The sequence below is a fragment of the Rhea pennata genome, chromosome 15 (assembly GCF_028389875.1).
Source record: "Rhea pennata isolate bPtePen1 chromosome 15, bPtePen1.pri, whole genome shotgun sequence".
NCBI lineage: Eukaryota > Metazoa > Chordata > Aves > Rheiformes > Rheidae > Rhea > Rhea pennata.
This window is the reverse complement of record NC_084677.1, coordinates 10,717,972-10,742,474: the sequence shown is the minus strand read 5'-3', so window position 1 is coordinate 10,742,474 and position 24,503 is coordinate 10,717,972. Positions and strand designations below refer to the sequence as shown.

The 24,503-nt window shown below is 35.5% G+C and overlaps 1 protein-coding gene across 1 annotated transcript in view; it reads right to left on the bottom strand.

Moving 5' to 3' along the window:
* Nucleotides 1-24,447, bottom strand: part of IQCK (IQ motif containing K) — a 57,937-nt gene extending 33,490 nt beyond the window's left edge. Inside the window, exons 1-7 of the mRNA XM_062587998.1 lie at nucleotides 24,399-24,447; nucleotides 22,935-22,990; nucleotides 20,852-20,990; nucleotides 18,656-18,753; nucleotides 14,285-14,337; nucleotides 14,091-14,168; nucleotides 6,629-6,713 (exon numbers count right to left, since the gene is read on the bottom strand). Of these exons, the coding sequence (XP_062443982.1) occupies nucleotides 6,629-6,713; nucleotides 14,091-14,168; nucleotides 14,285-14,337; nucleotides 18,656-18,753; nucleotides 20,852-20,990; nucleotides 22,935-22,990; nucleotides 24,399-24,447 (558 nt within the window). The remainder of the gene's footprint in view (nucleotides 1-6,628; nucleotides 6,714-14,090; nucleotides 14,169-14,284; nucleotides 14,338-18,655; nucleotides 18,754-20,851; nucleotides 20,991-22,934; nucleotides 22,991-24,398) is intronic.
* Nucleotides 24,448-24,503: the final 56 nt, after the last annotated feature.

Genomic DNA, 24,503 nt, shown 5'->3' with positions numbered 1-24,503 from the left:
TGCTACCAGCTGCAAATAGGCTTACTGACAATCTTAGCCATACAAATTTCACAGAGTCATTAATCCGTTATTTAAAGTATTTGGAATGCACTACATGATATCTATTCTTTGTCAGTCCATCATCCATACAGAGGACCTAATTCTGCTTCCATATAACACAATGACAATAGGCACAGGCCTTATCTTCATTTAAGATTTAAGCTGTGTTCTTCGATTATTGCTTTAGTGCTGGTGTAGATTGTACTTATATAAGTAAGGGTTAGTTTTGCATCAGCAGCTTTTACTGCTCTGCTACTTAACTGCTTTTTAATCAAGGCCTGCACTGAGCAAGTTTAAGTATGTTGTCAGTTGTCCGCCTTGGTATTCACACAATTACTACCATCAGTGCTCCATGAAAAATGCAGAATAGATACAATCCCTCTGACAATAAGGGGAAGGGAGATATGTTATTTATTAGATTAGACATGATAAGGGATCATTCTTAAGAGATGCATTTAAATTTACATTCAAGTTATTAAAAATGTAGTTTCTGTTTTTTCCAGAATATTATATATATATATAAAATATCCTTATGTTTTAGGAAGTAACGTCCTTATATTCAGACTAAAATTGAATAACAAGTGGTAGAAAGAAGTAGAAATATTTTTTTTTTTTCCTGGATACGTTTTTGTTTTCAGGCAGTCAACTACTTAGAAAATTCCTTATGTTTATTTTAGTCTTATATGATATGGTAATGAGTTTGCTAGGTTATTTGAACTCTATTCTACTACCTTCTAGTTTTCTCCTGCTTTCCTGAGATATATAGAGAGCAAGAGAGCAGGACTTAATTTTCTCATTAGTTAGAAAAAAAATCTTAAAGAAAACAATATAAATTATTTAGCAAAAGTATTCTTTCTAGAATAGTGTTGTTAGCAAGAAAACTTGCTATGTTTCAGACAGCACAGCAACAGAGCAGAAATACAATACAAGGTTTTATAATCAGTACAAACAGGGAACACTGTTACTCAGTGACCTGAGCTCCTAGGCCTCCTGCAATATCCCATATACTTGTTCTGATGAACAAGTTCATAATACCTTCCATAAAAGATGTATTAAATTCTTACAAGGTTAATAAGAAATTTTAATCAAACCAGTTTCTAATAAATCCATCAAATTTTATTCCCAAACATACTATATAATCCCAAATACTAGATAGTTTCTTTAGGCTTGTATAAGACATTTTATCTATTTTATACCATCATGTATACTTTTATAGAATCTATAATTCCATATTACATGGAATCAGGTGGTTTAGGAAATAATAAAGGGAATGCTTAGGGGACATAAAAATGACAATACCAGAAAAGAGACAGAATGATACAGAAATACCTGCCTCTATTTCTAAACACTAAACTATTGGAAAAAAATGAAGTGTCCACTTATAACCGCAGCTATGCAAAAACTGTCTTCTGGCTTGTGACAGGGCCACACTGATTTCTATATACTGAAAATGAAGAAGATGACACTAATAGCTTAAAGATAAAATGCAAAAATAGCAGATTCTGTATGGTCACCATAGCTAAATATGATGGTGAAAGCATAGCAAAATATGCAACAAAATAAAGGGCTCTGAGATATGTTAAGGCCTAGTCAGAGAGACTGAAATATTCCAAGGTCCAACATTAAATTCAAGCAGAGAATGAGTTCTCAGAACAAAGTGATCTTTTTGAAGAGTGAAAGAAAAGTAACACAGATGTGACACCTTAACAGAATAATATCAACAGGTTCTAAATACACTTAATAGACTATAGTTCAGCCTAGCTTTAAAATGTATCAGAAATTAGTCTCCATTTTATAATCAGATTGCAATTCTACCATGATTAGAAGGCAATGATTCAGTAACCAAATCTCCAGATAAATAATCAAAGAGTTGAAAACCTTATCCCAACATTTACATGTGCTTCTCCTGCAGACTAGCAATGCATGAAACACTGAAGGAGTATAACTTTCAAGTGTGAGAAAGCATAATGTTTCCCTTAAAAAAAAAAAAAAAAACAATCACTTGAATTGAATTTACCCTTAATGTAAAGAACCAATATTCATTTGAGCATCTGGGATTTGAGCCTTTTACTAGTAGCCAGTACCGTGTTGGAAAGGAATATGAGAGCAACAGCATAAAAACATTCTGTCAAGTATAAAGATAAACCAGCTTCAATTCTGTTTAAACTTTTGTTCAATCAATATTTATACCGACTATTTACATAATGCTGTCCAAACCAAGCTCATAATATTACAACATTTACTTGGTCACAATAAAATGCCTTCAATGCTAAGTAAGAACATGTTGCACAACAGCAGGAGGATAACACTAACCTGTTTGGGCCAAAGACATTAGAAGAAATTCTATTAATTAAAAATCCCTTCAGTCTAGAATAGTTAGGCAAACTGTAAAGATTAAAAAGCCGCCATAAAATAAACAGCACTGAACACAGGTTCTGAAGTAGAGGAGCGAAGGAATATCTCTGCTTCTATTGGAAAAGGGCCTGGGAAATTAATACTAGCAATCAAGGGTGCTCACTAGACACTGGAATATTATTTTGGCACCTGATAGATGAATAGAATTTCAATAAAAGATGAATGTGAAGCATTAAGAGAAAGATTTCTGGTGAAAGAGCTGTCTAAAGTCTTACTCTGGCTGTTCTTCCTTGCAACTTGAAAAGACCTCTGAAGATGACATCATCCTTTCTGACCTCCTCAGGGCACTAAGCAAGACTGTTTTTATATCTGTGTCCCACATATACATAAAAACAAATGCCATTACTATTACTCCTTTGAACTAGGCTGGTTATCCAGTATTCTGATATTGAGTCCAGCCAGTTGTCTAATATTCTGATATTTAGTCCTGCAACTGAAAGACTGTTTCTGTCAGGGAGGAGAAATTGATTACTTGAATTAAGATTTCTTTGGAGCAATCCTATATATTTGTAAAGCAAGCTCAATATTGCCACAAAATTAATGCACGCTTCTTGATGGCTTTCTTCTTGTTCTAAACTTCCGCAAACGAATCAGTTTGGTTTTTTTTCTTTTTTAAAAACAGAAAACTGATATGAAAGTAATTGGATTATTTGTACTTTGAGTTTCACTGTGTGTCCCACTGCACTTGTAGATTCCACTGTTGTCTATTATGGAATCTAATTCTTCATTTAATTTGGCATAATTATTAGAGTACATATCAATGTTTTTGTATGTCAGATGCATCAAAGACTTGATTGAGAGCAGCCATTAATTACTACCACCATAAATAGTATTTTTCCAAAATCTGCTTCAGATAAAGATGAATGTACTGCTTTGCTCATATTTTAGTATCATAAAGTGCTTGATAAGCTGTTCCTATAGCTTTGCGGGGATGTGTTATGTTTTTGGTGGAGGGCTTTGGGTTTTTTTTTTTTTTTTCATACTGAAAAGAATCTTTCCTGGCTGAATCATTTTTTCTGATCCCATGTGTTTTTGATATTGGCACACTCAGACAGCTAAACATGGCAGAGATGAGTGAAGTATCATGAGAACATGCAATGCTCAGTCAATTATATAATTAGATAAAATCTACTGCCTGTATCTATAAGTTTGGTTAACAAAATGTTCCCCAAATGGTCTGAGTCCGTGAAAGATGTGTCTGAGAAAAATAACTTGCTGTTCTCCATCTATCTTTCAAATAAGTACTTGTGAAATGTGATTTTATGTCCTTTAAAGTATACCTTGAGAACAACAGTAATGCAGTACAATGTTCCTTTACCAAACTGCAATATAAAATATGTGTGTGTGTTTGTGTCTTCTGTCATCTACTCGACATTATGACAGGCTGTAAATTTTAATTTCAGTAATAGTGAAATTATAAAATAAGATTTACTGAAAACCTTCAGAAGAGGGTTTAAAATCACTGACACACAAATATCCTTAGAATGCAGAAAGGCATTATATATGAATAATCAGTTATGAGCACAAAAAAATTAGTTTTAGTTGGCAGAGTTATTTAAGAGCAAATCATCTAAATTCTTTGATTAGCAATTTTTCAGAATATACTTTATCATTAATGTGAAGAATTCTCATTTAGACTTAGTGTTCTCTTAATTTACAAGCACAAACATAGTATGTTATCCTACATAGTAAACTGTAACTAATTATTTTGATTTTATGTTCTGATTTCAGTTTAAATTTTTAAAAAGTCAAGTTCTTCCAGCTCTAATAAACTAAAACATGTAACAACTAATATTATAGTTGGAATTAATTTTCAGCATCTTCTAATTTTATAGTTACAGTTTTTCCCGCATTTTTGGGAACTGGTTTAGAATGACAAATACTATGGTAAGAATCTTAACGTTAACACAGCAAGGAAGGACAGTGACCTTCAGAACCTTTGCTAGAAGCACAAGGTATCTGAGCAACCTTGCAGTGTTCTGCTAACGTAACTGTTATTGGATAATGGTTGCCTTTGTAATACTCAACTGTAAGGATGCCTGCAGTGATATTGTCAATGCTAATTAATGTTACTGTCGATGCCATCTCTGTTTAAAAAAGAAATATCAAAGAAAACGAACAAACACAAAGTGTCACAAAAGTCTATCAGTCAATGAGATCATTTCAGAGTATTTTAACATCTTTGTCAGCATGGTAGATTATAATAGCCACTCTCCTAAAATCATGCTTGTTAAAGTAGTAAAAAAAAAATTAACAAAAATGTTCTATACTGATTGTTATTTAGAGAACACCTGGTACTTACAGACAGAGATGTTTCACAATCCATTACAATGAAACATTGCTGTAACTGGAGGCTATTTACAACATTAGATAAGGATTTTAATTGCAAACAGATAAAATTATGTGTAGTACCATTTCTATATACCTGTCTACTGTGTTACATTTAATTTTAAATACAGCAATGTCAGTATTTGTTTCAAACTATAGTATATTAGAACATGACATAACCTCCAGGTGGAAAGGTGGATGTAGACTGGAATCATATGTGAAGTGCCCTCTCAAATGCTATAGATGAATTTCTGTACTTGCCAATATCAAAATTAATGTTTTAATTAACATGAGAGAAACTTACAGTTGTTGGCAAAGCTACATAAAGAAGACTAGACTATGCAGATTCAAAAGCCCCTTGTAGTCTTCTCTCTTCCCTGCTTATTCGGTGTACTTCACCTGGGCTATAGTATAATATGTGAAAGAGGATAGATATCCACAGATCTATATATCAACATTACTGTTATTCATGGAAAATTACAGCTGCTGTAAGAGCATCTAAAGTAGGCATATCAAGAGACTTGGTTTTAGAATGCAGTTGTCAAAGGCAAGGGAAGTTTTGACATTTCATGTGTTACTGAACCAAGAAAAACGGTACAGAATCCATGGAAAAAAGATGAGAATGTACACAGAAAGGAACAGAATTAAGATTATACAATCATACTGACTCCTGCTTCTGTTTCCTTCCCCATCCTTCCTTCCTTGCTAACACTGTTTCTCTTTCCAATGCTTTTTTTGCCCCAGTCAACTCTTTCCTGTCACCCATAGTTGTTTCGGTACTCATCTCATCTGCATTCAAATCAGGCAACGTCTTGGACCCAGCAGGGATGTCACTGAGAGTAACTCAGACACTGGCTCCCTACCCTGCATTCAGATAATCAAATCTGGTCCTTGTGGAATTTTATAATCAAAATTACAAGGAAAGGTCTGCTCAAGCTCTCAGCTGCAGGCTGAAACATGTTTGAAAAGGCAGACTCTTCAGAGAATGTTTGCTAAATATTAAGAAGAGTCTCTGCAAATCACATGAGAAGTACAATTTTTCAATGGCTGGATTTGCCACAGCCAAATTTGGGATGTGTTCGTAAAAGCCAATTTCTTTGTCAACAAGGCCACTCAAATTTCAAGTACTTTTCTTTCCCAAGTATGAAGGTGTTACAGCCTCTTAAAGAAAAGCTTGTTAGAATCTGTTCTGTATGGTCAAAATCACGTATTTCTTACCTTAAACTTAGCACCGCTATCACTCTCCAAAATAATAGTATCAGACAGTTTTCTTCATATTACTTTATGTGCTTTACCCTTCTGCATTAAATGGGAGATTCCACCGATTTTGCATCTAGTATGGCTTGTAGTATCGTTTTGTTTTCCTTTTCTGTGAATAACAGCCTTCGTTCCTTTAGTACATCTCCGGTCTCATTCTTTGTCTCATTCTTTTCTCCCTTGTTTCTCTATGCTTCTATTTCTAACTGACCTCACCAATCCTCCTTTTGTGTCTCCACACCCCCACACATATCCCGCATGAAACAAAAAACAGTTCATTCTTTAGTAAGTAACAAGGATCAACACAAAAAATAAGAGTTTTTCAGTGTTAAGTATACTTCTGAAAATCAATTTTCTGCAATTTTTCTGTTGCTGAGGAAAACAAGGAGATTACATCAGCATAAATGCCTGTGAAAAAATCATAGTCGCTAGGCATCTTATGCAGAGAAACATCTAAAGCCAATGAACCGTGGGGGGTCTCAAGTTATTTATAGTACCTTCTACTTAAAATTTATGGAAGAATTTTCCCTAGGGCCTTCACAGTCCTACAGATTCAACATCAAGCAAAATAATTATAGATTACTCTTACCCGATAACCTCTCCAGAATGACTGAATTACTTTGCTTGCTTCTTCTTCAGATAGAAGGAGAGACAGAGGAATTGGTGGCCTAGGACTTAAAAAAAAAAAAAAGTTTTGTAAACAGACAAGCTTTCAGAGTAAAATACTTTCTTCCCTAACAACCTACCTTACAAAAAAGAGAAGTGTTGGAAATGTTGTTTGGGAGCTTGAAAGATACGATTTCTTATTGCTCCAAGATAAAATGTGCAATGAACAGCTCCCTTAAAAATATGTCCTTTATTACAGTACACTACAAACATTTCTTCCTTAAAACAATAATATGATTTATGACTTGCCAGGGTCAGTAATGACTTATCAGTGGCAATAATCTTCCTTATTTTTCTACCTGAGTTTCAAATTCCTACCATTATGGTAGGTGTTTTTGTGAGGAGGTAAAGAGTTGCCATTTGTAAAACAAGAGAAGGCTTTAGTTCATGCAACAATGAACAGATTTATAATATAAAGATTTATAAATTATTTATTAAATGGATAATTTCATTATGTTTATTTACATTACAATTTCACCTGAAAGAGAAATGCATTGAAAACATTATCACATCCACATGAATATGTATCCACGCTTAGAAATGTCTATGCAAGATCTCAGAATGCTGAAATCTTACTTTTGATAATCATATTACTTTTTTTAATCACCAAGCAATGTGTACATGTATAGTCAACCTTTAATTTTCAGACAAAATATACTGTAATTTGAAATCATTTGTGATTCTGTTGCTACCAGTTTTAATGGGAAACAGTTTAAACTAAAATTATGTTTTAGCATCACTAACAAAAGCTCAAATCACTATATTAAATCTTGTTTTGCAAAAGCCACTTTTTGTGAATGTTGTTTTTTATCACATATAGTGATCAGAGTGCATTGTTTGAAAGGAGAAGACAAGAATAATTTATATATTTATATAATAAGTGAAATGATATTTAAAGCTATAGGGAAAGAATGTTACAACTCATGAAAACACCATCTGCAAACAACAGACATGGCATACTCTGGCCTGCCTAAAAGCCACTCTCCCTGCATGGGGCACAGATTGAACACTGGTTTGACCTCGAGGACCATAGCATTATGAATCTGGATGCAGCAATGATTTGGATTTACCTATCAAATAATTTTTTGCCCACATCAATCTTAAACAGTGACTATTTTATCAAAACTAGACACATGCAGCCTCTGCAGAAACTTTCTTTATACTATTTATCCTATAAAGACACATATACTGTAAAGTCTATAAAAACACGAGGTATTTACCCAGTCTTACATTTATTGGCTAAAATATTATTTTTGTCATTTCTTCTGGAAATATATTTTACAGTATACTGCAGCTCAGGCTAGAAGGCTTAACAGCTTACATTTTCCTTTTGCTTAATATAGTTTATATGTCTCTGCCCTAGTAAGCTCCCTACACTCTCTGAGCCCTTTCTCTTAGGGCTTTTCTTCACTGAAGGAGCATATCGACTTAAAGTACAACCTTAGCTGTTATTTCATACTATACTGACTACATCATTTGAGTTGGTATACTCAGCTAAATTGGTCTCATCTTCGTGTCAGCTTTGGTGCAGTTTTGGTTTACATTTATTTTATGTGAAAAAAAACCCTCAGTCTGTTCAGAAGAGTAGAAATAAGGCAATAATAAAAAGAGGCCTCTCCATTAAGCTAAACAGTTACAGCTCTGTGAACATTAATTAGCATTTCTACTGCTCAAGGGAAATCATAACTGCTGGACAAGCAAGGCTTCCCAAGCAAGCTGCTTTTTATAATCTGACTTAAAGACATGGATTGTGCTGGTTTTGGTGAAAGACCCACATCCACGATTCTATTTTTGATCTTTCTGAAAACCAAAACTTTAAATGGAAAATTCAGAGAAAGAGACCTATATATTTTACAGCAGTTATACTAAAGATACAGAACTTTCTCTGAAAATGAGTATCAATCTCTAAAGAACAAATTGAGATTTCTTCTAGTATGCAAAGCCAGCTCTGTCATTTCTTTGCTTTCATTTTTAAATAATAATGTTGTCTAGTTTATAAGCTAACACTAAATTTGAGAAAGCAATATAAAATTGAGAAAGACAAACGGACTTAATTTTCAGTATGGCATCACTGGGAAATATCAATCATTTCAGCAGGGCGACTTTAAAGTACAAAAGTCATGCCAGGTCCATTTTTGTCTAAAGGAATATACGCAATTGGCTTTGGGTCAAATAAAAATAGAAGCTGAGCAGAGGCAATCACTCATCAACAATGAAGTAGGAGAAAAAGGAATGTCATTTGTGGCAGAAGACAGCTGTATCACTCAAAAAAAGATTAAAACTGACAGTAAAATGTAGAGTAACTATACTCTGCTTATTTAGTCTTTGATTAGATACAATATTAAAACCCCCACATATTAAAGATTTTGATATGTATTTTGATATATATTTGTGGAATATATTGTGTAACTTCAGTTGCACCTTCAAAATAGCATCAATAGAACATTTTTTCAGAACTCTGTATTTTCTTGTATTTTTCTTGTGAAAAAGCAAGCACCAGTCAGAGGAAAGTTTATTTCCAGGAAACATGTTTCTTGCTTTCTGAGCAATCAAGCTTGTATAGATCCTGATTATGTGAGATACTTATTAATTATATAACATTATGCAGATTGAACTTGGCACACAGAAGATATACTGTCTAAGATCTTTTCTTCTCTACCACTTTCTCCAAGTAAAAGTTCCTTGATACTGTCAATAGCTGAATAAAGAATAAATGAGAACACTGCAATCCCTTTTCCCTCTCCATTCCTTGCATCTTTCAAAACTTTTCTGGTCCACAATTTTGAATCTCCTCAAATATAAAGGCTATAGTTTGTGAAGAAAGAAAATATTTCACTTTTAATCATCTGTTTCATTTCTGTCTCAATCAGAATTGTAATTAAAAAAAAAGAGTTGAGATGCAAATTTCACTCTTGATTCATTTTGTTTTGTTTTTGCTGTCATACAGTGATGAACATCTAAAACGTAAAATAGAGACGCTAGTGTAGGCTAGATACTACTATTATGTGTTCTCACTGTCAGTGTGACAATTTTTCTATAAATTATGGTAAGTTTCAAAACTGCATGAGGATGTGTAGCCACAAAATCACAATCTCATAAAATATCATTGTGCAGTATAAGTATTTTATACATAAGCTTTGTGACAGAAGTCCTGACAATGCAATTTTACAACATACAGTTGTTGGGTTTTTTTTAAGTCAAAAATTTCTCTTTCACTAGCTTGAATGCTACCTCACTACTAGAATGGCAATTCTTTACTTGGACTCTTTGAGAAAAAAATCCACATAGACCTACTTGTTTGACTTTTCTGTTATTACAATCAAATGTGCTACTCATCATATCAAAAAAAATAAATATCAAATCATTAATTAAAAAAAAAGAAAAAACATAAAGCGAATGTACACTAAACAAGACCAGTTTACAGACAGCCTACTGAAATACAGCAGTATGCAGAAAGCAAAGTCTGTAGAAACTGGGCACGTTATGGGAAGAAAGAAATCAGCCACCCATGCAAAATTACCCCTATTGGCCATCTGAGAACTGACAATGAAATCAACTGTAAAGGCAGCTGAGACCAGCGGACTTTGCCTAATTAGACTATTGAGGGGGGTGGGGGGGAACCCACCATGAATGCATGCCTACATAGGTATTTGGCAAAAGCAACTTCTTCAGATTTAGTGATCATTTATAGGCATATATATCTGTTATCTGTCCACTTCATTAACGGTATGATAAATTTATTTTCTCTGTATCTGCACATTTGTTTTGGTACACACAGACAGATAAACCAGGAAATCTGAACTGAGTATCAAGAGATACCTTTATATAAAAAATGAGGAAATGCCTTTTTTCCTCAATTCAATTCTTACAAATGAACATTTATTTTTAACGGTTCCTGTAACCCCTGTAAAATATGCATACAGAGACTGACCTTCAACAGAGGAAAATACACGTGCCTATTCCAATCCTAGATCTATATACTATTCTCTTTCATTGAATGTAAAGGTTGAAGGTGAACTTGGACAAAACTGAATATTATTAAAGTAATGTGATAGTAAACTTTTATGATGCCAATATTTTTCAGAGCAGTGGAGTTTTCTTTTATTGTTTTCTTCATATTTCTTTAATTAAGAGGTTCAAGAATGTTGGGAACTCGTACTCTCTCATGATGCTCAGTCTCCAGGCAGCCTAACTGTGCTAAAAAAGCAAAACTTAAGGGGGATCAAGGCATAACACAGATCAATCTTTCCTTCTCCCTGATTCAGTATAAACAGCTTGGTTACTCTACTGCTATTCAACCAGAAAAACCACTGGAAAATGCTGACAAAAGGCAACTGTGTTGCTCGTCTGCATATTTATATGGGTACAAAACATTCAGGCTTTAATTATGTTTAGTTTACTTGAATAAATGAATTTTCTTGAATGTAGGAATAGGGATGACAGTAAATATCTGAGTAAGTTTCTAAAACTTTTGTTAGTTGCTTGTGAAAATTACAGTTTTCTCTCCTCTTAAAGGGAGGTATAGCTGTTTTTCAAGACAATATAAATATTTTGCACGCTCCTGGAAGTGAAATGGAGATTGCCAGTCAGTATTGAGGCTATCTCTATTTCTTTTGAAATCTGCTTTAGTAATCAAGGATTCCCAAAGGATATAATATTTGTCAGTGTTGCTGGGAGTATACTGAACACACTGGAAAGCAAGATAAGTATACTGAGGCTTTTTATCTACTGATGTCTCAGCATTTACTGTAAATACTAAAGGTGGAAACAAATTTGATGAATTTCTACAGGCTCCATGTACAGCAGCCAGCTTGAAATTAAAGCGATGCTGTTTGCATTTAAAATTCTGCAAGCAGATGCAGCATTTGGGTCTCCTTCTGAGTAAAAGCAGGCTACAAGGTCTCATTTAGAAACATATTTTACTAAAAGTAAGCCTCATAAGACTGGCTTTGACTATTCTTAAAAAAAAAAAAACAAAAAAAAAACAAAAACAAAAAAACTTCAAAGGAAAAACTGGAGGCACTGGAGAACAGCCAAAAAAGTCATATTCAAGTATGCACTATATTAAAAAAAGCTGGATCTCCGATAGAAGAAAAAAATTATCCCTCTGTTTTTGGTTTTCTTTTTTTTTAAACAGGAAAATTGCTTCGTACTAATTAAAAAAAAAAAACTATTTAACACAGGATGGGAGTGTATTCCTATTTAACAAACCTTTCAGAGTGCTTTGAAAATTTAGGCATGCACCTGAAAAAGCAAAACAATTTATTCCTAAAATATTTGTAGCAACACCTTTTACTTCTGCTTCTTTATTGTACCATCTAAACATTTAGAAGTAAGGAAGTTTCCTATCAAAGTTTGACCAGTGTTTAGCATATTGTTTCCTACATATTCACAAATCTTATTCAAAAATTGAAAACTGTTTTCTCATTTCTATTTAATATTGTAGATCTTTCACTTTGCTCTAATAATGTTTACTTTACAAGCAATATTTGTTAAGAAATCTGTAACTTCAAAACATGTTTAGAAAAAGTTGCTTCTTCAATATTTTAAAGTTCTCATTTTTTTAGAGGATTTAAGATCAAGTATTTATCAAATTAAATAGGACTTTAACATAGTGACAGCTCCAGAAGGACACTGAAGTGTCATTTAGGAGCACAAGTCCTAACAGAAGCTATGAGTCATTCAGGCTGTAATTCCACAGTGTATTTCTCTTGTTGGCAAAGCTGACTTAAGCAGTTCCTGCCACCACCTCTGTGTCTTATTGGCTCATTTGTTCTCTTAACCTTGCCCCTAGCTCTTCATTTAATCCTTTGTTTGTGCCAGTACAAAGGCTTATGAGATTCTCAGGTGAATTAGATCAAAGAATTGTTCTAATACGATCAATAACTACACAAAACGTATTTTTGCAAAATTACCTCTAACTTAGTAGATGTCCCTGATCATAACAGCCAAGCAGCCAAGCAAACAGACAGGGCAGTATTAGGTTGGCTACAAGCAGGCTGGGAGAGGGCAGGGAACCATTTAGGTCAGCTTTGCTTCCAAGAGAAATGTCTATAACGCCATGGCCTTACATATTTATCTTAGGTAAAAAATATCCATCCTCACAATTCAGTGGTATCCAAACCAGCTTACTATTCGATGGCTTTTCACTCACAAAATTAATGCCATAGCCTCACTCCATTTCATAATCAGTTTCCAAACTACAAAATCCAATGCTTCCACTTGTCGGCAAGACCCAGTGGACTAGACAATGAAACTCTTAGCGGTTGGAAGAGTCCCATCAACGGTATGTTTGATGGCTGGACAGTATCATGCAGCAGTAGGTACCCAAGGGTAATGCAGTTGAAATGAAATGAATCACTCTTGAGAGATGTCCCTCTCTTACTACAGGTACAGCCTACACAGCTCTGACCAGATGACTACCAAAGTTAGTTACCATCTAGTCAAAGCCAAAGTTAGACTTGATGAATCTCAAACGTCCATGCCTTCATCACCAATTCGTCACCTTTGAATGCCAAGGAGCTTTCCTTTAGCTGAGGCAGCTCCTCAAAATTCTGAGTTTCTTCTAAAGAATTTTCTCTGAAGTTTTACAGGACAAGAGATCTAAAAAACTAAATTCCCATTTACACAGCCTAATAAAGTGAAGATATGCACAAAGATGTTCATCTTTGACTTTTCACTGACCACCAACCTAGCCTCCAGAAAAAATTTATAATGGAAAAATTATAGAGGACAGATTTTCAAGAAAATTTTCATTCTCTCACTGTAACGTACTACTTTACTTTTGGTCTTTTTTCATACAACAACAGCTGCATTGTAAAACATGCTGCAGTCTCAAGGACAGTAATATTTCTTTCAAAACTACTGTGTAGGTTAGAGCTACGGGAATAACAAGGAACAGGAGTGTGAGACTGTCAAAATGAGTTGTATTTCTGAGACGGAAAACCAAAAACCTCCGAGTAAATGCAAAAATGCATCCTAATAACAACTATTATTACAGGCATTTTAAAGAATTGCTTATAATTGGAGGAAGAATTTCTAGACTGTATAGCCTCATAAAGATCTTCATGAAAGTAAGCAACATTGAAAACATTGCTTTGCTCATTACTACAAAGGTATTCATAATATTACTAGGCTATCAGAATGCCCTGCACTCTAAAAAAAAAAATTAAACTATTTAATTATACTAAAATAATTGCTCTGTAAATGATCCTGGTACAAAATGCCTTGTAATTAACATACTATCAAGTTAGAAAGTATCATATAGTTATTTGTTGCACATAGTAAAGGACATTTAGAGAAGAAAATTAGAAGGCATTTAAATTCTATTACTTTTCTGGAATAACCAGGGGAAAAGAATAGGAGAAAAGGTTACTCTGACTTACTGGTCCTTTAGCCAGTCTCTAACAAAAGGAATGGAAAAGAATGCTGTGAATGATTCAGCTTTCCTCTTTGGGTTATGGCTGATTAAAAAAAAAACAAAAACAAAAACTCTTATTAATTTAAATTAGAGCTATTCATAAACGAATGTTTTTGAATAATTAGGCATATTTAATTATAATAGCAATGATTAACTTACTTGTATAACCATTCAGTTAGGAAATCACAGGCGATAAATTTGGTTCTTTTTCTCTAAAGATAGAAAATAGTTTCAAATTATTTATTATCTTTGGATTGGTCACATATTTTCACTAGTGGAGAGGAACAGAAGCTAAATTGATTGCTTTTATTAAATAAAATATACAATAAATTACTCTATGTACTTTAATATTGATATGGCCAACAGTCAGTGGCTTAGCCAAAATTTCTAAAACTTCACTTGTGGCTTTCAAGCCAACTAAAATGAGTGAAAAATTTTTTATACATTTTAATATTTTAATTGATATTTAAATATCAAATATATTTATATATTTACATAATAGATACTATATAAAATTATATAAAAATATCAAATATATAGAGGTATCTATCTCTATATATAATTGAGATTTAAAGTGGTATTTGCTGCAGTATATCTATAACAAATCTCTCCAAAGGGTATTCTTTCTAAGTGACAATCTCATTGTAAAGAAATTAACAGAACTGATGGATGAAAATACACTGCATATTATTTCCCATTTTATTCAAACTTCTACTATCATACTTAAAATACTTTGTGGTTTTCAAGGCAGAGAAGGAAAATGGATGAAATACTGTTTTTCTTTGGTCTGGAATCACCTTGGAGGTGCTGTGCATACTCAGGCACACATACAAAAGTATTGCATTGCTGCTCAGTCAAAATTATGTGTTGGATAGTCCAGAGCAGAAGGCAGAAGCAAAGCTAATGTATATCCCCAACCACAGATACCACGGACAGTACAAAGAATCAGGTTAAAAAAGGGTTCCAGAACATGGAACTCTGGAGCAAAAAAGTTGTGTCCTTTGCTCCTAGTTCTAAGACTTCATCACCACTAAAAGCAATTTCACAAAATGCTTTGCAGAGGCTTATCCTTATGACTCATGCAGACAGGATCTGTTTAGCTTGACTGCTTTGCACTCTGTAAAATGTATTTCGAGGTCAAAATTCAAAGCATGAATTTTGATCAATATAAAATTGACTGGGGTCTTCCTTTTCCTAGGGATTTTCTTCCTGTGTTCCATACTTAAAGATTAGCTGTACAAATGAGTGTAGATTCTTATTCTGCTTATTCATAAACCAGAGTAATCATGATTTGTGGAATACAACCTAGATTACTGACTGGAAAGTCAGAAGAGGTTGGCTAGTATCTTTTAGCCCCCCTCTCATACTAGATATGTTGCAGGTATATGCAGTCAGAGAATGAGCACTAAAAGACATTAAGCCACTGTGGAACAGAGACACTGAATGCTTTATCAAAATAGCAACTATTTAACTAAGAGAAAACCTAGTCTACACCCAGAAAGTAATACTTACCATGTCAAATTGGAGATTCAACTGTAATCACTACTCTTTAGAAAAACACTTCATTAGGAACTTCATTAAAGCATGAAACTGCTAAATGTCATGAAAGAGGTTGAAGTCTTGATTAAAATGTAAGAAATCAAGGCATTAATAGTACTTGCTAAGAAAAGTTTATGCATGAAAGATTTAATGTATGAAGGAGGATTTTATTCTATGCATTATCTTTACCACCTTAATCCATGGTTCTCCCTGTGCTTCATGAATATGAAGCTACAGGGGATGTGAAAAGAGAGGCGGAAAAAAAAATACATTCTACATGGCATAATTCTCTCAAAGTTTAAGGAATTAGTGCATGGCATGAATTGGGGTCAATGTATTATTTCAGCCACAAGTGAAGTGGATGAAGAATATCATGTAAGGTCCTGACTGCACAGTGAAGGATACAAGGTATTCATGTAAGCAGAGGATCACAAATGTGCAATTTAGAGCTAGATTGCATGGCATTCTCTAGAAGATATTCCAGAAAGCTTAGAATTTTCTAGGTGAATCTTACCTTTGGTAGACATATAATCTGACTCTCACAGAAATAAGAAAAAATTGCTTTAAGAAAAAGTAGAAGAATAGAATATTGCAAAACAATTATCAATATTGAACCCTGTGTGTGTTAATAATCTGCTTCCTGACAAAAGTCTCTGGATTCACATATAGCTCTATCGGAGTACTTGTAGGTGTATGTCTCCCTAACAAATCTTCCCTATACTTGTCATGATAATAACAGATACTGTTCCTAGAAGCTAAAGACCTAAGCTTCAGGAGACCTACATGTTCACTGCAAAGCTTTCTACAAATAATTTTAGACTTCAAATGGCTAAATTCTGACTTGAACTGAATCTGAAATTAAATAGCAGAGTCTGATCCTCCTCATTTATACTATGGCTATTTGAAATCACAGCATTAAACTAGGCTCCATTAAGCAGTGAACTGTTTCACAGACTAAATGCTATGCTTTGACAGTTAAATTCAGTTTCACCTAGCAGTTGAAATTTATTGTCTTTTAAGTAAGTTGCTCTTTCCTTTGCAAGGGGGGAAACAAATCAAAACAGTGCTATCACAAGTGAATTCCTTCTCACTGAAGGGACTAAATTGAACTTGACTTATCCCTGTTAGATCCAGTGAACTTATTGGAAGGAATTCAGTCTATTTGAATATTTTTTTCCAGGTAACTGTTCTCTTTGTTAGTCAATTAAATCTTTAGCTGTACAGCAGTTGACCTTTATGGAAGGGAAAAAATGACATAAATTGACCTGCCTTTGGCACATTCTTCCAGTGCTACACAAATCAGGATAAACAGGAAATATCTGTACAATGTGGCCTGTTAACCTGCAGATGTGTTTATAAACTACTTATACTCAGAATTCATTTCCCATTTTCATCTTCTATACGATATGTTTGGTAACAACAATGCAAAAATACTGGTGATCAGAAGACTGCAAAAGTCATTAGGGAAAATTATTTCATTCATTTTCCATTATCTAAGACACTCTTCAATACATTTCATCAGAGAGTTTGCTACAGCAACCTCTTTCTGTGATCATCAACAAGAAAGAAAAATTAGAGTTACGTTAATAAGCACGTTTAAACATTGTTGAGTTTAAATTCTAAAAAATGAATGTATTACTCAATTCTCACAAGAGAAAAGATTTAAGAAGATTTAAGATTGCCTATGCCCTTGAGACATTTGACAGTAAATAGGATAAAGCATGGGAAAACTTAGGGTAGGGGAAAAAAAACCTCCTACTTTAGCAAGGGAATACACTGGGTGACCAGTACAGATCGGAGTTTGAAAGCCAAGTTTGGGATGTCCATTCAAGTATGTAGAGTTTTGTGTATTTTGGCTGTGCTCAGGCATGCCCAAGTCAGTGGCAAATAGTACAAATGTAATTTTTATGAGTTGTTTCACAGTGTCTGTTACCACTTATACACAAGCCCACATTTAGATGGCATACAAAAGGAGGTCACTGTCATTAGCTGAAGCAGAGGTAGATCAAGACATGAATAATAATCCACTAGTAACACAAAGTCTTTTTCACCTAACAGTCATTCTAGTCTATAACCCCAAGAGCTCAGACTGTATTCCTCAGATGTGTGTCACATACCAAAACCATTGCTATTTTCATAACAATGCAAGTAAGATGAGGTTGAGATGCAGGCATAAAGATATAGGGAAGTTTTACACTGAAAAGTGTTGAAGACATACAAAATGTAGAAAAGAAACAGAAGAAAAATTCTTTACATTGTTGGAAAAAATAGCATAAATGATGAAAGACTCCACAACTCCCAGTTCCTAATCTATTGCTGGGAGTCTGTGTGTTAAGCTGTGATGTTACAATGAACTTTATTTTGAACCAGTTCTAGTGCATTTTTAAATATTCCAACATGCAATGAGGAGTCTCCTTCCTTCTACATATATGTTTATACACACACAAAAACAAATACATATGTAGCAAATAAAGATTAAAAAGTACTGTCTTTATAAGGTCATTATGCTAAACACTTTATCTTCCATTTAAATGGAATTTTACACAGCATTTTAAAAAGTTAAAATACCCCAAAAATACATATTTTTGGATGCCAATCCAGGTAAAATAATTGAGTAATGTAGCAAATTGTTGTAAGTAAAATTCAAGCTCTCTGCTTCACTCCCTTTAAATGAGCAACGAGCAATAATCTGAAAGGAATACCATTTCTCTGAAATACAACACTATTTAGGCTAGTTACAACTGGATTTTTAAGGAAGATTGGTGTGATTTAGAGATTGTCATATTGATCAAGTGTGTGTAGTATGCAGTCTGTTCTAAATTACCGAAAAAAGAACATTCAGAACTGACTTGTTCTAAAGCAAGACATGCTATGTTATTTTGTATTACTGTAGTTGGTTTTCTTGTGAAAGATCAAATAATGAAATACAGCCTGTGAAATAAAAAGCTCTAATTTCCTGACCATGATTTGAATTGAAAACTAAAAACTAACCTCAAAACACTTCTTCTTCTTTGCTTGATGTAGAAGTTCAGCCATTCCAGGTAAAAGTGTCGGAAATATGTAACACTCTAAGTATTCTCGAGGAGAGCCTGGGTAGAAGAGTACAGTTTCACTTACAGATAAGCACTTGGATTTCACAAAGGGACAAACATCAAATAACGTAAACCAAGTATTAGTTATCAGGACCACCTCAGCTTGAACCAGGCACAGCTTCTTTCAGTTTAGATACAGCTACAGACCTATCTTCAGTTTTCTTCAGCCAAGAAAATCCAAATTTGAATAAATTGCAAACTAAAGGTAAATCAACAGTGCAAACTACGGTGTGCCTCTGAGATGCTAGGCTTAGTTTTAAATTAGTTAACTCAGGCATCAGAAGCAGTTTAGCTACAGAAGTGAGAAGCAATGTAGACTAATTTACCCTGACAGGAAGAAAAGTAAATTAGCCTGCACTGAATTCTTGTACTGTTACAGCTAAATTACTTTTGATATCCATACACATGTCCTTTACATATTGCAGTAGTATAGGTGGTCATAAAACTGAATTTCTAGATGGAGGAAAAAACAAAGACTGTATTTCAGTGATGCCCTGATTTTCTTCTCATAATTACTTTCTACTTGCCATTTCCTCAAGAAATTTAGTATTACTCATATACCCAATTTTGCCACCTTGGCAGGGATGTCTGAGTTGGTACCTCTCTCTTATTTTTCACTACACTGCCCCTAGGCTCAAGTCTACTTGCCATATCTAGAGTATGCTAACACACACTGACAGCACCAAGTTCCACACAAAAGAAAGCAGCTGCAGTCACATTCACCAAAACCCAGCAGTGATATATTGTGATTACATCATGTTCTATATATAGCCTAGTGGTTAAACACGTGCCCAATGGAGAGACTCAAGTTCAATTTCCTTTCCAGTTTTTCCTCACATCCCCATCTTCCCCAACAAGACCTTTCATTACAAACTTAAAACTAGGTTAACGGGAGGATCTTTCTATCTCTTCTGTTGAAGACATCATACATGGAGAAATTAAAGTTTACTGAGCCAGAGAGACAGCATCACAGGGAGCATGACACCAAACAAAGCTACAAGAGTACTCCCCTCAGAAGGGAGAACAAAACAGAGCTTGTTAGCTTGGGAGGTGTGGGGAACAAACACAGACGTACTGAGTTGGCATCTCTGGAAATGTGCTACATTGCACCATGTCAACATAGCAGGTTAGATCACTGCTAGCTCAGGAGTTTCAACATCATAGTCCACACTACAGACTTGCTATACCTTTAGGAATCTTTAAAGACTAACAAAAAATCTTAGGATCTTGCACAAGAAGGGATGTCTTATTAGCTGAAATGCTGTCCTCCAGTCAGACTGCCTTCCCCTGCAGTAAGCATTCAGGTTTTAGTGCAGTCAGTAAAGATTAAGTTACAAAAGGTTTCTCTTCTGGCAGAACACAACTGAAACATGGAATTGATTCTCTTCTTCAGACCTTTCATTGGTTCATACACTGCCAGAAAATGCTCATAATTGAAAAAATGCTATATATATAAAAGCTGAGGGAAACACTCCTAACTAACAGTAGGAATTCATAATAAGCAAGAATGAATGGCAGAAAAGAAAACAAACACAGAATGAGAAGTGATGGAAAAAAGCGAGGAACAAAAGACACAAGGAGGGCTGAAAGAAAAATACATTGTTACTTGGTGAATTTTTTTAAGTATAGAGACTAAAAAAAACCCAGAAGAATAGAACTTCAGAGGCTGTTTCCATTCTAATTTGTGATCAGATAGGCAAAGAGAATATTTTGAAAGTAGTTTTCAGACTCAATTATATATTTAGTTTATTGATCTCAGTTTGGCATTATTAAATTAGAGGAAAAAATGCTTGTCCTTCTCTGATCTAAGTGGCTAAATAAATAGACACTTACCAAGAGAACAGAATTATCTTAACTGTAAGACATCGCTACTGATTTCTATTTCTAATGTGTGTCCCACCTCATTTGAGCTTTCTTCCATTGACAAGGGGGCAAGCTGGCTCCCTGCCTTAAGAGATAGGCGACTAATCATGCAAATTTCATTTAGGAAAAAGTGTTGTAGCTGTTAATACTTTACATTCAACAAATGACAAATCCTTGTCAAATACAAGAAAAATAATCACAGCAGGGTTCAAGATAATATACACTTACTTACATGCTTTTGGATCAGGTGGTTCTGAAAAGGTAGCTGCTTTGCATGTGGAAAGCAACTGCTGGCCAACAGTATTAGCTGCAGAGGCTGCGTAGAATTGTTCCATACATAACGGCTGCAATGTTCCTGCCTCCAAAGACACCTGTCCAAGATAAATGTAACTCACATATGTTTCCAAGCCAAACTATAAAAAATACAGAAGCCAATTCAACAGGAAAAATTATAAGGTCAGGTAAAAAAATAATGCATTTATAATTTCTGGAACAGGTTGCCCAGAGAGGTTGTGGAGTCTTCTTCTCTGGAGATATTCAAGGCCCGCCTGGATGCAACCTTGTCTCACATGCTCTAGGTGACCCTGCTGAGCAGGGGGGTTGGACTAGATAATCTCCAGAGGTCCCTTCCAACCTTACTGATTCTATGATTCTAATTAAAGCATTAAATGACTCCAGTGTTTTCTAAGTACTTTAAAATAAAAAATTTCACTTTAATAAACTTTTCAGTTTCCAGCAGAATAAAAACATCCAAGCCTAAAAGAAGGTACATGGCTGTTTTTAAAACAATACGGTGAGATACCACCATTTAAAATATTTTTTATCCATTCTAAGAAATAGTAACTCTTTGAAAATTAAAAATGGTTTAAAACATGTAAAACATTAGTTTTCTGAACCAGCATTTTTTTCACTCAGAAGTTCATATATGTGTTTCTGCATTGTTTGGAAGTCTTGACACTCAGCTTTTAAAGAAAAGTAACCTTTCTTTTAAACAAAGCACAGACAGACAAATTAAAAGCAGATGCAAAACCAAATCTTAAGTTTCCCCTCAAAGAAACAATTATGCATATTATAAAAAAAGATAGTCTGCAATTTTACCTGTATTTTTAGGAACAGTGAGCCAGAATAGCACTCTTGACAAACAGCAAGCTACACTTGTTAGAGAATGGCAGATATCTCTTACTTCCCAAGAATGTAGAACCATTAGTTTGCTATGAAAACCTGTTACAATAACTAAGTGCCCTGAACAGTTTCACTTTAGAATTCATTTGCATTTATGAGCACAGTTCTCAGCTATTGAAAAACAAGTAGTAGGATCAGGCCCACAAAACTTAGAGCGTACTGCATGTTGATGACTGCAGATAAGACTCCTTTTTAACATATAGAAGATCCATAAACAGATCATTTTGGAAATTAGAAAAAAAAAGTACTAACACGTAAAGTTTTATTATTCCATTATGACATGAGAAGCTCAAACAGATCAATATATTATGCCCAGGTCAATGCCCCAAGAGGCATTTAGTATCCTAATTTAATAATGGCCTGTACCGATGCTAGTTACACTTAGGAAAACAGGTTACATTAGAAATGTCTAACCAGACCAACTGTCAAACAATTTAACCTCTAAAATCTTGAGTTTTAATATAATAAAGTAAACTAAGTAATGTGTAATAAGATAAAATATCTGCAAAATGCCTGGTTTAAATGAAAATCAGCTTTGTACCCGATGCCCAAAAGAACTAATTTCTCTGTTCATAGAATTGCTGGGGACAAAAAGTTAAACTGGTTTGTCTTTCTTAAAACTTCTTACGTACTGCTTCTGTCTACCAAACAGGTTTTCCTAGAACTAATTTGGCCAAAATTAGACTTAAAACAAATTTGAACAGGTATAATTCTGCTGATTTCATCAGCCACATCTAAGTAATATGCCAGGTATATGAAATTGGGGCATGACTGCTTTGTTACACTTGCATCCCTTCTTCTTGCACATTTCAGTACCGCCTGCTTTCAACACCACAGCAAAGAGATGTTTGCATATTTGAGAGTCACAGCAGAAAGACAGATGCACAAACTAAACACAGCTGGTAATCTAATTTCAGGATAGTATTGTCCAAGTTGCTTTAAATAAAAGCAATAATTTGTGGAATATTACATTTGTTGGTTGATTCACAGAAGTTGTTTTCAATATGTAGTTTTGTTTTCATTTAATTTTATGAATGAGTCTATTCTGTTGATACCTAATTTTCCCATTTGGTTACTGAAAAACTTTTAAAATCTGTCCTGCGAAGATTTTTTTTTGCTTCAATTATACTCACAGATTCTTGCTTTGACTCATAAACATCTGGAAAGGCAGGTTGTTCTGCTTCATACTCTGAAAGTAAAAAGAAGCACACCATTTATCCAAAAAACTTTAGAACAAATATTTATTTTTTCTCCTACACAAACATTACTGTCTAAAGCTACTTATTCTGGTTGGAAACAAGGAAGGGACAACTGCATGCTAAATATTTGTTTAACATTGGATTTAATGTGTTAAAGAAAATGTGAACTTTAAAGTCTCCTATCCTGGCTTTAAGTCAAGTTCGAGTTTCTCAATAAAAGAATCCTTTATTGAGGAAAAGTTTTTTATCCTAAATCATATTTTAAAATATTTTGAAGTAAAATTCAGATGCTTCCATGGAATTAGTAATTCTTTTTAATAGGACACAATAGTGCTTTTCAACTCGGATTCCACTATAAGCAATTAAATCCCTGGGACATTGCTATTACTGTCTCCACTTTCAAAGAAGAAAAAATGAAAACGCAGACGCAGTACATGACCCACATAGATTACTGAGTGAATCAGGGTAACAAAAAGACAAAAAATATATGGAAGCATTTGTTGTAAATTAAAGCAGGCCAAAAACTTATGAAAATGGGGTCACACTACACACAAAACAGCATTTTATGTGAAGAATTCATGCAAATTTCAGGATTTCTGTAGATAATGCCATTCATCCGCCCGTTCTAAGTTTAATGTGTTCTTACAGGACGAGGACAACGGACCTGATATAAAAACTTGCAGGTTACACAGTCCAGGAGAGGATTCTTGCGGGCAGAACGAGCGGGCTTATCACTCTAACGCGGTAATTACCAGATTTACCGGCCCCGCTGCTTCCACAGGCAGCACAGCTGCCTCTGCCGAGTCACATCAGAGTAAGTAACTTCACTCCTACATTAAAAGTGCCATTTTAAGGTGAAGTACCTACTCTGCTGTACGGCACTACGAACCAGGAAATAAAAACACCACTTCGGCATCTCTGCGCTATCGAAGCCGGACTCCCCATTTCCAGGGCTGCAGACCACAGTGCCGGGTTTATTCGGGAGCGAGGCCGCCGCGCCGCGGGACGGGGGCGGCGACGGTCCCGCTTCCCGAGGCGCCCGCTGCGCCGAGCCCGCGAGGCGCCGCGCGACACGAGCGCGCGCTTCCGTGAGGAGACGACGACACGCACCGGCCACGCAGCGCGGCGGAGCGCGGCGGCGGCGCCCCCCGGCCCCGGCCTCGCCCGCCGGAGCCGCTTCCTGGCGACTCTCCCCGAGGCAGCCGCGGCCGCCACCTCCACACAGCCGCCTCGGCTCTCCCGTCTCCCAGCGCGCAAGGGAGCCCGCGGCTGCGCCCGCCGCGGAGGAGCGGGAGCGGGGCCGGGGCCGGGGCCGGGGCCGGGGCCGGGGCCGCCCCTCCCCCCACACTGAGGCGGCCGCTGAGAGCCGCGCGCGGGGCGCCGCGGCCGCGCTCCCACCTGCGCACACGCGCTCCCACAGCCCCCGCGGCCGCCTCGCGGCTGCCATGGCGCCCGCGTCGCCACGGCAACGGCCGCCACGCGCGGGGCGGGGCGGGGCGGGGC